This window comes from Lagopus muta, chromosome 1, assembly GCF_023343835.1.
Source record: "Lagopus muta isolate bLagMut1 chromosome 1, bLagMut1 primary, whole genome shotgun sequence".
In the NCBI taxonomy this organism is placed as follows: domain Eukaryota; kingdom Metazoa; phylum Chordata; class Aves; order Galliformes; family Phasianidae; genus Lagopus; species Lagopus muta.
In genome coordinates this window covers 166140133-166154683 of record NC_064433.1, presented here as the reverse complement: position 1 = coordinate 166154683, position 14551 = coordinate 166140133, and the positions used below count along the sequence as shown (strand labels likewise).

General features: G+C 42.6%; 1 protein-coding gene across 4 annotated transcripts in view; it reads left to right on the top strand.

The window, feature by feature from the left end:
- Positions 1–6296, top strand: part of LCP1 (lymphocyte cytosolic protein 1) — a 44703-nt gene extending 38407 nt beyond the window's left edge. For all 4 annotated transcript variants that reach the window (XM_048957456.1, XM_048957465.1, XM_048957437.1 and 1 more), the window contains 5 exons: positions 251–365; positions 1214–1347; positions 2294–2417; positions 3218–3342; positions 4837–6296. In XM_048957456.1, coding sequence (XP_048813413.1) covers positions 251–365; positions 1214–1347; positions 2294–2417; positions 3218–3342; positions 4837–4969 — 631 coding nt within the window. In that variant the 3' untranslated portion in view covers positions 4970–6296. The remainder of the gene's footprint in view (positions 1–250; positions 366–1213; positions 1348–2293; positions 2418–3217; positions 3343–4836) is intronic.
- Positions 6297–14551: the final 8255 nt, after the last annotated feature.

Sequence of the window (14551 nt, the reverse complement as noted above, 5' to 3'; positions counted from 1 at the left end):
TTACACTTCCTTCAGACAATACATGCAGCCAGAAAATTGTTTATAGAAAACATAAAAAAATGTTTAGACCTTAATAATACGTATATAAGGTCCAAAAGTATATATATATATATATACACATATATATAAATATAAATGTATATACACATAATAATACGTTTAGGAAACTAAGTGTACCTCTACTAATGGTTCAGCTGGATACCTTTCTTCATTTATTTGGTCAGTGATCTATCTTTTTTGCTGTTTTCAGTGATCTGTCAGATGCCTTGGTTATCTTCCAGCTCTATGAGAAGATCAAAGTGCCAGTAGACTGGAACAGAGTGAACAAACCACCATATCCTAAACTGGGTGGCAACATGAAAAAGGTACAGAAAGCTGGAATAGCTCCAGCAGCAACGCCTTACCCTAGAAGAATGTCTACAGTATTTCAAGCCACAATACCAGCACCCGTGTTGCCCTCAAGCCCCAAAAACACCACATCACATGATTTTCTTTTGTCTACTCAGTGAATAATTTTTCATCCTGAAAAATAAACGTGTTTGACTCACATTAGCTCCACTGGCAAGTGAATAGGATTGCTAACGTAAAAAAGACTTGACACCTTTTGTATCAATATTTGATAACTTTAGTCACTTTAGTCACCAACTACGTTGTGTTTTCAATGTGAGTCATATGGCACCAGCTTAATTGCTGCTATCCGGACCACTGCCCTCTACATCAAATGAAGACAGTGATGATAAACATTCTTGACCAGGTGCCTCAAGAGCTGATCACAGAGCTGCTGCTAAATACGCAGCTTTCTCCCAGCTGTCTGGGTGAATACCTCCATCCACTTAGGGCAGGGTGATTAATTGACCTGAAATATTGGCTGGGACATTGATCCTTTGTCTCAGCACAGTGCCGTGTTGCTGGAGGTACTTATGAGCTGCAGATTCACATTTCCCAGGATAATGTGTTTTATGAGCCCTGATGATGAAGTGTAACGTTTCCTCCTAGGCCGACTCTTATCTTAGTATCTTTGGGATGGTGCTGCCTGCTGGTAGTCAAATACGATCTATATTATCTGTATTATCTGTCAGAAAGGATAGACCAGTTTGCCCGGGAGGATATGGGCTAAGTGATCCAAAGAATGTGCAGTAATAGTGGCTGTCTTGTCAGCCGCTTCTTTCTTTCCATATTTTTGAACCTTATTAACTGATTCTGTCATTAACAGCTCGAAAACTGCAACTATGCAGTGGAACTGGGAAAAAACCAAGCCAAATTCTCCCTTGTTGGCATCGCTGGACAAGATTTGAATGAAGGAAACCGTACACTCACACTGGCCTTAATCTGGCAGTTGATGAGGAGGTATGGCAGGCAAATACAAGCTTCAGAGTGTACACACAGCTGCCGTAGTAGTAGTTTCCAGATGCTATTAACAAGAAGGATTTACAGGCTACAGCTTTTTCTTTCATCTGTTTGCACATAGATGCATAGACAGGGTAACCTAGTTAGGAATGTGATCATGAAGCACATTATCTTGTGGCCAAGGCCATTACATTCAATTCATGCAGAAGATTATTATTGGCACCATCCATATAGCATGAATGAATGTTCATTGTATGGAAGAGAGAAAAACCAGATGAAATGTCTCTGTATTGAGGAGCAGAGAAAATGTACTGGGAACAAAGAACTGAAGCAGAAATTCTGTAACCTGCTACCTGGAGCAGATGCAACCTGGTAGCTCTTTCCATTTTAATTTCTTTGTCTCTGTGTTTAAGAGTCCATAATAAAGTGTAAAGAGACCCAGTGGCTGGGAAGTGAATACAGATTACGTTCTGCAACTTGTGAGTTTATCAGGTGATTAATACAGGGAGGAGGTGATTACTTGCCATCAGTTTGGGATGTCTTTCCAGGGTGTATGCTCTCATATAGGGAAGTGTTTCATATCTGTGTTTATGCAGGACATCAGTTTTAGAAGAGAACAATTATCTTCTGCCTATAAAGTCAGTGATTATTTTTTAAAACAATAAGAGAGAGTAAGTCATTTGCACTGAGATCCCAGGGGAGGGACCTTTTAGGCATTTTGAGAATCAAAATCTTTTGACACTCCGAAAGCAATGACTAGGGAACTGGGGGTGAATGAGAACCATTAGATGAATTAGCATGTTATAATATATATATTCTCTGAATGCGTGAGGAGTGGGGAGATATTGGGTCTAAGAGGTATATTGGGTTTGTGCATTTGATCTGTGTGGGTTTGAGGTTATGGTAGACATTGAACAAAAGCAGATATTCTGGCTTTCCTCTTAAGGTACACTTTGAGTATCCTGGAAGATATTGGTGGTGGAGAGAAGGTGAACGATGAAATCATTGTCAACTGGGTCAATGAAACACTGACTGCAGCCGGCAAGGATTCAACCATCTCCAGTTTCAAGGTACAGATTATTGTTAGAAGTTTGTGCTCAGGACTCTGCTATGCAGTGTGTTTGTGTGTGTTACACACGTGGTGTGAATAGAGGCATATGTATGCATATACTCACACACTACATTGTCATATAATTGAGTACAGTGCAAAAGATAATTTTTCATTCCCTTTTAAAGGCATTTTCAGATCTGTAGATTTTATTCAATGGCCTTTATTATGAAAAGGTAGTAAAAAGATGATATAAACATAACAGAAAGCACTTTGAATGCCATTTTGACACGTGAAATCAAAGCATGGAGTAGGGATGATAGCTGACAAAAACTACTGTGTTACTGACTATTAAACAGCAACAGTTAGAAGTGATAGTATTAAAAAGAGCAGTACACTAACAATCTGGTAGTACCATTCAGGGCCCTATTTTGCAAGGTGCATGAATTAACTCCAATTCCAAGGAGCTTCCAATTTCCCTAATATAGTACCACAAGCTGGGAAACATGCAAGGGATGTAAATTATTAGTTTGCAGCAACTGAAGTCCCCTGTCACTCCCTATCAGCAGATTTGCATCACTGAAGTTTCCACCCAGCAAACTCAGAACACTGTCTTGTGATTTAATACTATCTCACCCATTCAGACAAAAAAAAATCCATGAAAGGTTTCTGAGTCTGCCTTAGATGAAAAATCATGCTGAGCAGCACTTCATAAAGATCTCACTGGTAAATGAGCGGCTTTTGCTCTGGAGCCTGGACTCTGGCTTTGTGAGAGATATGTCTTCCTGTTCTTGCATCTAATTGTGTTTTTCGTCCATGCAGGATGGCAAAATCAGCACCAGCATGCCAGTCCTTGACCTCATTGATGCCATTCAACCAGGATCAATCAAATATGACCTCCTGAAAACAGAGGATCTTAACGATGAGGAGAAGCTAAATAATGCTAAGTAGGTTCCAAGTGACACAACTCCAGTTAACTCTGTGCTCAGGCTTGCCTGATTGTCTTTGAAACACCTCTGCTGTGCTTCTCATCTGGCACATCCTCAGCTGAGAACCTCCAGAGTTAAAAGCATGAAGGCCAGAAGATAGGCACTAAAATTGGCTATCATTGGAAATGAAGTGTATAATGTCACAATTCCTGCTTTATTGCTCACTTCATGAGATCAAAATCACTTGGCTTCCCAAGCTCCTATTTTGGCTTATTAAATTTAAAACTCTTTTGGAGATAGGGAATAAGGCCAACAATTGTAAGCCAGGAAAACCAGTAATTAGATGTCATGATACTTTGTTAGTCAAATACAGGTGGCATAGGCACATGATTAAGGCAGAAAGGGGAGACAGGATTCATGCCTGAAAAGCTGTCTTTTTGGAGTGCAAATGATTTCCTAGCAGGAAGCCATTCCTGAGAGCATCATCTGTCCTTTCAGAGTTACCTGATCACCTCCCAGTCTCTTATCAGTTTAGCTTCTCCTTTACTTTGTGGCAGCTACAAAAGAGAAAAGGATGACTGCAAGGCAATCACAGCTGCAAATATTTATTTTAAAGACTTTTTCCACTGTTCTTTTACCCTCCTTTTTCCTATCATCTGTTCCTTTCTTTCCTTGCCATCCTCTCTGTGATCCTTCTGTACTCCATGTTTTTCATCCCTCAGCTCATGTCTTCCTCTGACTTTTTTCCTACCTTTCTTTCCCTCATGAATGTTTCTCTGCATTTGTAAGGTGATTCCACAGATGAATGTGCTCTGCAGTGGAAAGAACCTGGGATTTTTCTAGCATTTTTCTTATAGAGAAAAGATACATACCCACAAGAGATCAGACAGTAGTCCTGCAATGCGTGCTCTGAACAGGGGATGGAAAGGTCAGATCACAAATTTTGAGTGGAACTCAAGCAGAAGTCCCTGAACACTGATTTCCAACAACACAGACGTCCACCAGCATCAGCTTTGTGCTTTCCCTCCTTGTGAATTTATTCATGTACAAAAATTGAAAAGTGATAAGAAAAGGAGCAAGACCAGTGTTGTCAGGATAATCTTTCAGAACTATTTGGAGACTAATTGGAGACTAAATGTGTTTCAGACAAGTTTAACCTGTACTGCAGGTAGTCAGTGCTCTAATCATGAAAGAAGATTAGAATCATAGAAATCATGGAATGATTTGAGCTGTAATGGACCGTTAAAGGCCATCTAGTCCAACTCCCCTGCAATGAACAGGGACACCTACAGATTGATCAGGTGCCCATACTCTCTCTTTTACAAGATATTTAGTGCTTTATGACCAGGGCTCTCATGTTTCCATAGAACAGTTTAATTTTGGTCAACCACTAAGAAAGTTCCCAACCCACTCTAGTATTGATCATGAAAAAATTTTATAACAAAGGGAATATTAATGCTACTGCACTGATACATTTCTTTGTGTGTTTTTCTTCCTCCATTTGCAATGCAGATATGCCATCTCCATGGCAAGAAAAATTGGAGCAAGAGTCTATGCTCTTCCAGAAGACTTGGTTGAAGTAAAACCCAAAATGGTTATGACGGTGTTTGCTTGCCTTATGGGGAAAGGAATGAAGAAAGTTTAAAGCACAAAAGACTTGCACTGATGCCTGGTATTCACCCTTTTGATTCCCTCAAACTGGATGCTCTTCTCTGTATCAAGGAAACATGCAGGGTGCTCATGCTCGTAAGGCATGAATATTATACATGGTGCCAGATCATATGAAAGTCATGTATCCAGAAAATGTTTTATTTCAAAGAGAAATATATGCTTGATTTCTTTGCCTTACTTTCCACTTTGCTAGATATAACCATTTCATATTCCTGAATAAGTTTTCCAGAAGGCATACATACATAACCTCCAAGTAATGGATACCAGGATTGTCTGGCAGAGGTCACCTGGAGGTCTTTGTCTGTGGACATGCAGATGGCTTTTAGGGTGATGAAATGTTGTATGCTGCTTTTGCCTGAAAGTGTCTTCATGCTTCTGGCAGTGCTTTTGCCATACTTCCTTCAGTTTGCACCAGAGGTTGCAAAATGGGTTTCCTCAACCAACGCAAATATTAGTGACTATATTTTTGGAATGGTAGAATCCTCTTAAGAAATGCTGATGGAAAGAGAAAAGTGTATGGGTCTGCTGTCTGCTGCTGGTATGTGATCTGTGCAGTATCTTTCCCTGCAAGCTCTGCCTCTGCCATCACTGGTGTTACTCACAGACTACATTACTGCTCACAGCACCATACTGTACCCCGGTCCTCCAAGAGCAGCTGAGCTCTGGAACCTCTGCAGGGAATGCTCCCCAAAGGATAATTCATTTTCATGCCATAATACACTTAAAACTTAAGCAGATTGCAAAGCATGATAGAAATGAAAAGCGTGGTAAGCAAACTAAGGGGGTATGCTCAGTTAGTAGCAATAACAAACCAGAGGTAAGAAGTTAACCAAAAGGATATGGAATGTTATATTTATGTACTGAATAAAAATTAAACAGTGAACTGTACAGACTTGCACTCAAAGGGCTGTGGCCCTGATTCAGAAGAGCATTTAAATGTGTGCTTACAAACAAAACACACATTTCAGTGCTTCCCTGAACCCAGGCCAGGATCCTCAGCTGAGCAGCTCCCAGGGCTCTTGCAGATTGCCCCAGCTGAGGACCTCACCCTGTCCATGGATGGCCAGCGGGTGTTTGCACTGAATCTCTTCCTTGGCTGAGTCATTTTCTGTCCTGGCCTTCACGTGGATTTTGCTGTGGTGAAATGCAGAAGGAGGGAATTTTGCCTTAATGCGATCCTGTTGATACAGTCTCGTTTTCCTCCTCCCCGCCCCTCCAGCCCCTTCAGAATTGCCTTAATAAAGAGCCGATATCCAACGATAGGAGGAGTCTCTCCAAATAAAGTGTTCTACAAAGCCAAACGTGTGGTCTTTGCTGTGAGCAGGGCGTGTGCCGATGGGGAAGCGTGCATCACATAGCTGGAAGGGGGACAGATTTAACGAAGCAGCGCTGCGGCTTTGCTGAGCACATGTGAGCCCTGGCACCGGTGCAGCAGTGCCAGCTAGCCGCAAGATGGCATCGCTCATCTGGAGGTTTAGAGACTGGCAGGCGTGAGCTCTGAAAATGCTCTCCTTTGGGAAACGGAGAAAAATTGGGATGTTTAACCCTAGTCAAAGTGCTGGCGCCCATCAGCATGCAGAAGGGAATAAGATCTGTCGGCAGAGATACCGCCGTGAATGCCTTAGCCGTTCTTCATCCCTATCTCTCGTCTCCTGTGAAAAATAAAGCTGTCACGGACCCAGTGTGGGAATAACTGTAAGGGTGTATAAATATTTTCACTTATCACTTCAGTTTGACTAATATACTTGGGCTGGTTTGGGGGTTTTTTAATGGGCTTGAGGTTTTGCTTCTGTGGACTGGTAATGGGAGCCTGTAATAAAGATCCAGCTTGCTCCTGAAAGAGTTAATCCCATGACAAACATCACCAAAAAATAAAAGGGGGGTTGGGAGGAGGGGGAAGGTTTGGAATTTTTATGCTGTTGCTTTTCTCCAACTTTTTCTATCACTTTAAAAAGCAGCTGTCTACAGGATCACTCCCAAATCAAGCTAGCTTTGTAAGCGCTTCCATTATTGATTTTCCTCGCACAATTAATCATAATTTTCCAAGCTTCAAAAAGGCTTAGTTATTCATATGAATAAAAATAAAGCATCAGCAATTACCCTAACTAGGAGAATAAAACCATGAGGGCAATCAATCCACGTGCTTCAGGGTACGGTCTCATCACCAGATGGACTCAGAAGGAAATATCCCCCCATAGTGCACTAGAGCATAATTAGGTGCATGATGAGGATTTTACACCTTGCTGTAAATCATTTCTCCTGGCTACTTTTAGAAAGGGGATACCAGCAGCACGTGCTCTCATACAGATGAAGTCAGGTTTTTGCTTCCTTCAGAGATATGAATGAATGGGCATCACTCTTTCCTCCACGGGCAGAGCACAATTTCAGGTGCTGGTGTCCACCACTGCCAATCTAAGGTGGTATCTGAGGACCTTATATACCTTAGGGTAAGCAAATCCTGCCCAGCCTACAGCAGGGGGTTGGAACTAAATGATCTCTGAGATCTCTTCCAACCCGAGCCGTTCTGTGATTCTATGATTCTATTAATTAGGATCGATATTTGATTAAATTCTTACTTTGTTCATATTTTTAATGCAGGTCAGTCCTCTTCTGCCACCACGAAAATCACCTCATCCTCGTGGCTCCTTCCCTCCCTTTTTTTTTTTTTTTTTAATTGCTCTTCATTTACTTTTTGTGCACTGATTGCTTTCAAATGGCAACAGAGACTTACAGAAAACCTAATTTCCTCCCCGGGTGCAAATTATTGTTGCTTGAAAAGTACATCACAGATCCATGATAAATCACCCAAAGCCTAAAAATGCCTGAATTCCCACAGGCCAAATGTTCACCAATCTGAAATTTGTGTAAAGGGCAGAAAGCCACAAACCTGATCATGTGTGGAAGCACTGAGCTCCCCCAGAGTTGGCACTCATTTAGTGCACGTGTCAAGGATCTAAAGGAATGCAGCAAGGAACATCTGCAAACACAAAGCATGGAGAGAAACCCCTCTTGGGAAACCTCCCAGCAGGTGAGCGACACACACGGTGCTGCTTTGTTTCACACAGGCAGAAAAGCAATGTCCTGTTGTCACACATCCTGGCAGTCTGTCCAGGCTCTGGTTAAGCAAACCAGGCACCTTGGACTATGTGCTGGTTTGTCACTGAGGAGAGGAGATGTCTCCTGCCATCCTGACATGTCTCCACCATCAGAAGGTGAAGACCTCCCTTGCTTTTGCCTCCACAGAACAGGACGCATACATGAGGTGGTGGATGTGTACCAGGTGCATCAAACCTTCCAGACCTCAAGACTCACGTATGGTTGTTTGCTAGTGAAACATCTCAAGAGAAATGTAGGCCCTCACCACTAGCATTGCCCCTGCAGCTTGTTGCACTCTCAAAACACATTTTGTACCAGGGGTCGTGGCTGCAGTGCCCCGTAATGCCTCAGTTATGATCCTTCTCAGGCCAACACTGGGCACATGGTGAGCAGACTTTGTAGAAAACATAAACACCTCTGAGCTGGGATTATACGTTCTGCTAATTGTAGGGTCCATGAACAGTGCTCATGGGATCTCCCTGTGTGGTCACAAACTTTCTTGCCTTGCTAAACCTTACTGCCACTCTTCTAACCTCTGCCAGCAGCCGTGCAGGCAATGTGGGCAGGTTCAGGCAGTCCAGAGAAGAGCAGCAAACACTGCTGACACATTCAGGGAAATTCAGGGACAGAGATCACTTCTCCTTGGCTATTTGCAATCCTGATTCGTATATATGTGTCCATATGGATATATATATGCACACAGAAAAAGGGTGTGAAAGTAATGTCTCCTATTTTGCTATATTGGCCCACAGTGTCAGAGGTGGATGTTGGTGACACAACAGTAGAGGTTGAACTTTCCCCCCAATATTCCATTACATTTTGTTGCTGTGCAACACATGGCAACAGAGGGGCAGCCTGACAAAATGGTGTATGAGATGGAAGTGTGTATGAAGCAGAGGTGTGTCACTGAATTCTTCCATCTGGAAAAAAAAATGCACCCATTAACATTCATCAACACTTAATGAATATTTATGGAGACCAAACAGTGGATGTGATGGGTCACATCCACCGGTACAAATTTTTACAAGCATGGCAAGCAGGTGAAAATGCACAGCTAAGGGTGGTAAGTACATAGAAAAAAATAGTGTTTTGTAGCTAAGAATTTGCTTTATCAAATAGTGTTATTGTGCTCTTTGCATCTGCTATAGTTTTCATGGAAATAAATAGGAGGCATTAATTTTGGAGCGACTTACAGAGGGAAAGGGGTCTGTACATCCATCCTCTTGCACTTCAGCCAAAGCACTCTCACTGCACACAGTGCATACAGCACCTTCCCCAAGCGTTCCTGTGGCTCCCCTTGACGTCCTCTGTTTAACAATGTCACACTTCAAGGGCCAGCTGTTGAGATACAGGCAAATAAATCAATATCTACTGGCAGCACAAAAACATGAGTCACCTGGGGAACACACTGTTTGGGTAGAAGCTGATAACAGCCCTTCAGGAAACCAAATTCATGAGGAAAGTGTTCAGCCAGGACTGACGCATCCTCACCTCCTCAACCTGCATACACAATTTGCTGCTGAATTGAACTACAGCATGTTCTTTGCTGACCTGGAAAGCTAAACCGCAACAAAAGGATAAAAATGAATGAAGTGGGTGGGGGGCAACTTGTGAGTACTCAAAACCTCAAAGTGAACCTGTATTTTCAGGCTCTGTTCATATCTAGCAGTCACACACCAGCACTCACGCAGGGCCGAGAGGTTCATTTTCTGCCAGGTGAACTCATCATTTTCTAACGCAGGTAGAATTTGACTTTTATATTTGGGACTGACATGAGGGAGAAATGCCAGAAGCACAGGCAGTTGGAGATAAACCACAATTTGCCACCCTGGTGGTTTCATGCTCTGCAAAACTGTTTGCAGACTGAAATGACAGAGGTTGGTGACATTGGCCATGTATGTAAATGATCACAGTGTCCTACGGAGATTAATTGGTTCATGAATAAAGATGAGATGCTGAGGTGTGCAGGGAGAAATCATCTATCAATTATATGCCTTGGAAAGCTGAAAGATGATGCGGCCTTAACAGCTGAATGGGTTTGAAAGGGAGCCTTGTAAATTGAGTTCTAATTCTGTTCTGCCGCATTCATAATAAAGGGCTGTTAAACTAATTGCATCCTTGTGTGGCTCATGAGCAGCAGCCCTCAGCTGCACCACACAGCAAGCCATGGGGATCATGGTTTAGTTAGATTTTAGTCACCCTTTGCCTCATGTAAGGATGCTAGCCAGTTACTTTTGGCCTCATCGACAGTGATAATGAACCAAAAAAGGGCAAAAGCCTGTAAATATTTTTAAGGATATTAATTTTGCACTTGAACCTGTATTAAAAGGATCAAGAGGAAGAGCACAGACCCACTTGGCTCTTGTGCTCTCCTTAAGCCACACGGACCCGTTGGGAGCCCATCCCTGGAGGGACTTGTTATGGATTAACGAAGCAAGAAGAGTCAGGAGGATGACATCAGTGGTAGAATATGGTAACCCCAGCCAGGGAGAATCATCTGAGGGATGTGGCTACTGATAACAGCTGTCTTTCCCTTCCTCCTGATCTTTCCATCCACTAATTAATGGTTTTGCTGCTACCAGCAGCCTTTCTGTTGGGCAGTGAGCTAGCCCAGCAATCAGGGAAGGCAGCCTGGCTGAGCTCAAAAGGAATCCTGTGACACTTGGCTGCTGAAAGCTGAGGGTGCTGCTAATGGGAGTCACTGGAGTTGTCTCGAGACCATCCAGCTGCAGCAGTTCAAGCAGCTCCTCCTTCAATGTGCTTTATCTGATCACATTTTGGCTCCTCTTCACCATCAAATACAGCTGCAGAAGTCCTGCAAGAAGCCCAGGACCAGTCTAGCAAGAGGTCCAGGCCCAGCCCAGCATCCCACCTGTGCTGGCACACAGGGTGCTTGAGTAATGACACCCTGATATAGATGGGACATGAGTGCTTGACCTCCTCTGCTGATGCATTTTTAGGCACTAATGTCATAGAATCATAGAGTGGTTTGAATTGGAAGGGACCTTTAAGATCATTTAGTTCCAACCCCCTGCTGTAGGCAGGGACACCTCCCTCTAGACCAGGTTGCTCAAAGCCCCATCCAGCCTGGTCTTGAAGGCTTCCAGGGAGGGGGCATCCACAGCCTGTCTGGGCAACGTGTTCCAGTGTCTCACCACACTCACAGTAAAGAATTTCTTCACAATATCTAGTCTAAATCTACCCTTTTAAAGTTTAAAGCCATTTCCCCTCATCCTGTTGCTACACATCCTTACAAAAAGTCCCTCCCCAGCTTTCCTGTAGGCTCCCTTCAGGTACTGAAGGCTGCTATGGGGTCTGCTCAGAGCCTTGTCTTCTCCAAGCTGAACAGCCCCAGTTTTTTCAGCCTGTCCCCATAGGAGAGGTGCTCCAGCTCTCTGATCATCTTTGTAGCCCTCCTATCTTAAACCACATAATAAAAGATTTGCCAAAGCCTCATCTGTATGAAGTACGGCTCCAGCACAAAATCCAAAGGATGTCGATAGGACTACATGTAGAAAGGGAAGGGAGAAACAGAAGCAACCAAAGGAGTGAAGATCTCTCTTTGCTTTTAAAGGGTAATTATACTTCAAAAAGCAATATAACAAAGACACCAGGAAGCTGTATATACTGCCAGTCCTAATTCCAATAGCAGTAGTAGTGAACAAAGAAACCAAGAGACTGTTTTATTTATCATATGCTTTAAAATCTAGAGTCCAACCACTCCTTTTTAAGCAAAAGCCCGTGCACATCTAGAAGTTAACAGAAATCAGCACAGGGCAAGTGATCCACTATAACTGCAAGGCTTTAGGTTTCATCTGCTGCATTAATATATGCAGGCACCAGTTCAGCATAGCCCACAGTCTGCTCAGTGCAGCAGTAATAATAATTAATCCAGGTGCAGCAAAACCTTTGAACTCAGCTGGAATTTTTGACCAAGTAGCCCTTCATCAGGGAGTGCTGACTCATCAGAAGCTGGAAAGGAATGGTTTTGATGAATTTCCCAACTGAAGAAAAATATATTTCTTCAAGAAAGGGAGGTTTCAAAGTGCTGAAATCCCCCCTTACAATAGTTCCTACATCCAATCTTTCCTCTTCCAAGTCTAAAAAAAATATGCCTAGAAATTGTCAATAAAAATATGAAAATACCTTGAAATTGAATCAAACTCAAGTAACAAGTGAAACACAGCAAATATTTCTGTTCACAACAGTTATCCGATCTGAGGGGGAGAGATAGATAATCAGTGTGATCTGCTGGAACAAATCCATCCTTCTACCCCCAAGAAGTCACCCCAGCTTCTCTTGCCATGAATGAACAGAACCAGGCCTTTAATTACCCACTAAGTAAGATGTCTGCAGCAGGTCAGACAAATTCCTCCCCAAAAGTGCTCGTTTCTCTGCAATGCCTATGAAAGCAGCAAAAGGTGGCTCACTCAGATGTCACAGTCTGCACTGAATCTCTTCATCTAAGCGGATGAGATGAGAGGATGGTGGGAATGTCAACCTACACCAAAGGACAAATGACAACCCCTAACAGCTGAGCGAAAGCAAGGAAGTTAATGCTTACGTTTGGTGTCTAAATACATTCCCATCCCTGTGTCAGATTTTTTACTTATGAAAATGCTTTGGGAGTAGTCAGTGTGTAGGTGGTTGATCATCAGAGCAAACCTCGGTGCCACGGTATAAATATATCAGCAGGGGAAATCTAATCCACTTGTAGATTGAACTGTCACAGAAATTGCTTTTGTGTGTGAAATGTGTGGCACGTGGTACAAATATATCTGTGAAGATACCTCATGCTTCTGAAAAACAACCCACTTCATGAAGGTGCTCGCTGGCCAGTAACCTCTATGTAGGCTTCCAGCTGGGTGCCACTCTTGAGGTGGTGATGATGGCATGGGGCAAGTGCTGTGGCAGGTACAGAGCTGCCATTAAATGACCCCAGCATGGCAATTGGTGCTGCTGGCTTTGCATGTTGTGCATGCCCTTTTTACTGAGGCAGGCTGTGTAAGCGAGGGGTGGGATACTGTTTGTGTAGTTGGAACAGTAAAGGAAGGGGGAAAAAAAAGCAGAAATGATCCAAATAAGCAACATCCAGCACATGTTTGAAAGGCAATGGTTTCACATCTTAGCTTGAGCCACGAGCCCTGAGAAGCTTTCAGATAAGAAAGAGTGGTGGGTATACTCATGGTCACTCATGTCTTTCATTGGTTATTTTTTAATCTCTCATCCTACATTTCCCTTTCTATTCACTGCATTTTGGTGTGTGATGTTTGAACCACTGGGCTTGGGTACGTCCTTCTCTCAGAATTTCATTGAGTGCCTTTGATTTCTTCAAACATCCACTGTATCTTTTCTTCATGCAGGTTTGTGAAATATTTCCAGTACGTATCAGAAACAATCATAACAATAATAAAAACCATGAAACAACTAGGCAAATGGTGACTCTCAGACACGATGTGAACCATCTCTTTGCAGACAAGCTGGAGAACTCATAGAGAAAGCAATCAACATACAGAAATCTCTGATTTCTACCATTGATCCAGAATTTCCTTCTCAGGTAGATATGGTAAAGCAGCCCTTTTTACCACTTAATTAGCATGTTAAGACATACATGAAAATGATCCTTTTCTTTGTCATGTGCAAATCTATTCCACTATTTTTTCAATTTCTTCTGCTTCATCTTTCTCAGTAGATTTAATTTTTCTTTAAATTTATGTGCATCAGATGTTTCCAGACCTAGGAACAACTTGATGTCCAAGTTTTGTCTTCTGTATTTTCTCACTTACCAGCAGCTTCTTTTTGTTTACATGAGTGGAGAATATCTGAACCATCAGTTTAAAAATCAACCACGGCAGCAGGGTGCTGCCCACTTCCCATGCTGGGAATGGCCTGTGGGACTTAACGGAACTTCTTGTTTGTTTGAACAACATTTAGAAAAGATAAAGAGGGAACTACAAAATGTAGGTGAGGTGTCAGTGGTTTAGCTTTCTGTAAGCCTTTTTTGTTTGTTTCTTTGTTTCCTTTGGGCGTCCAATTTGATCTCAACCCCGTGTTTTCAGTTTGGTGATTTTCAGTGTTTATTTTTGCAGAGATATTAACACCAGCTGATTCACCTTTGCTGAGTTCAGCCACCTAAAACTTTGCAGTCTGACTTTCTAGGATATATCTGCCCACCTAAATAAAAGAGAGCCAGGGTTGCATTTGAGCTCTGAAGCCATGGCTGCCTGCTGACCTGGAGCACTGGGTCTGATCTGGACCATTCCAGAATAGTTTTAGAGGTGGATGTTGAATGCAACATAGACCATGCTATCTAACTCAGAGGTTGCTTGCAGGCATTTTTCTCTGAGCTACAGAGCTATAATCTTCAGCTACTCCTATAGTGTCAAACAATTTAATTTCCTCCTTCACACCCAGGTATTGGCTCAGTGGTGTCTCCAAAGTACGTGGATTCACTCCTTGG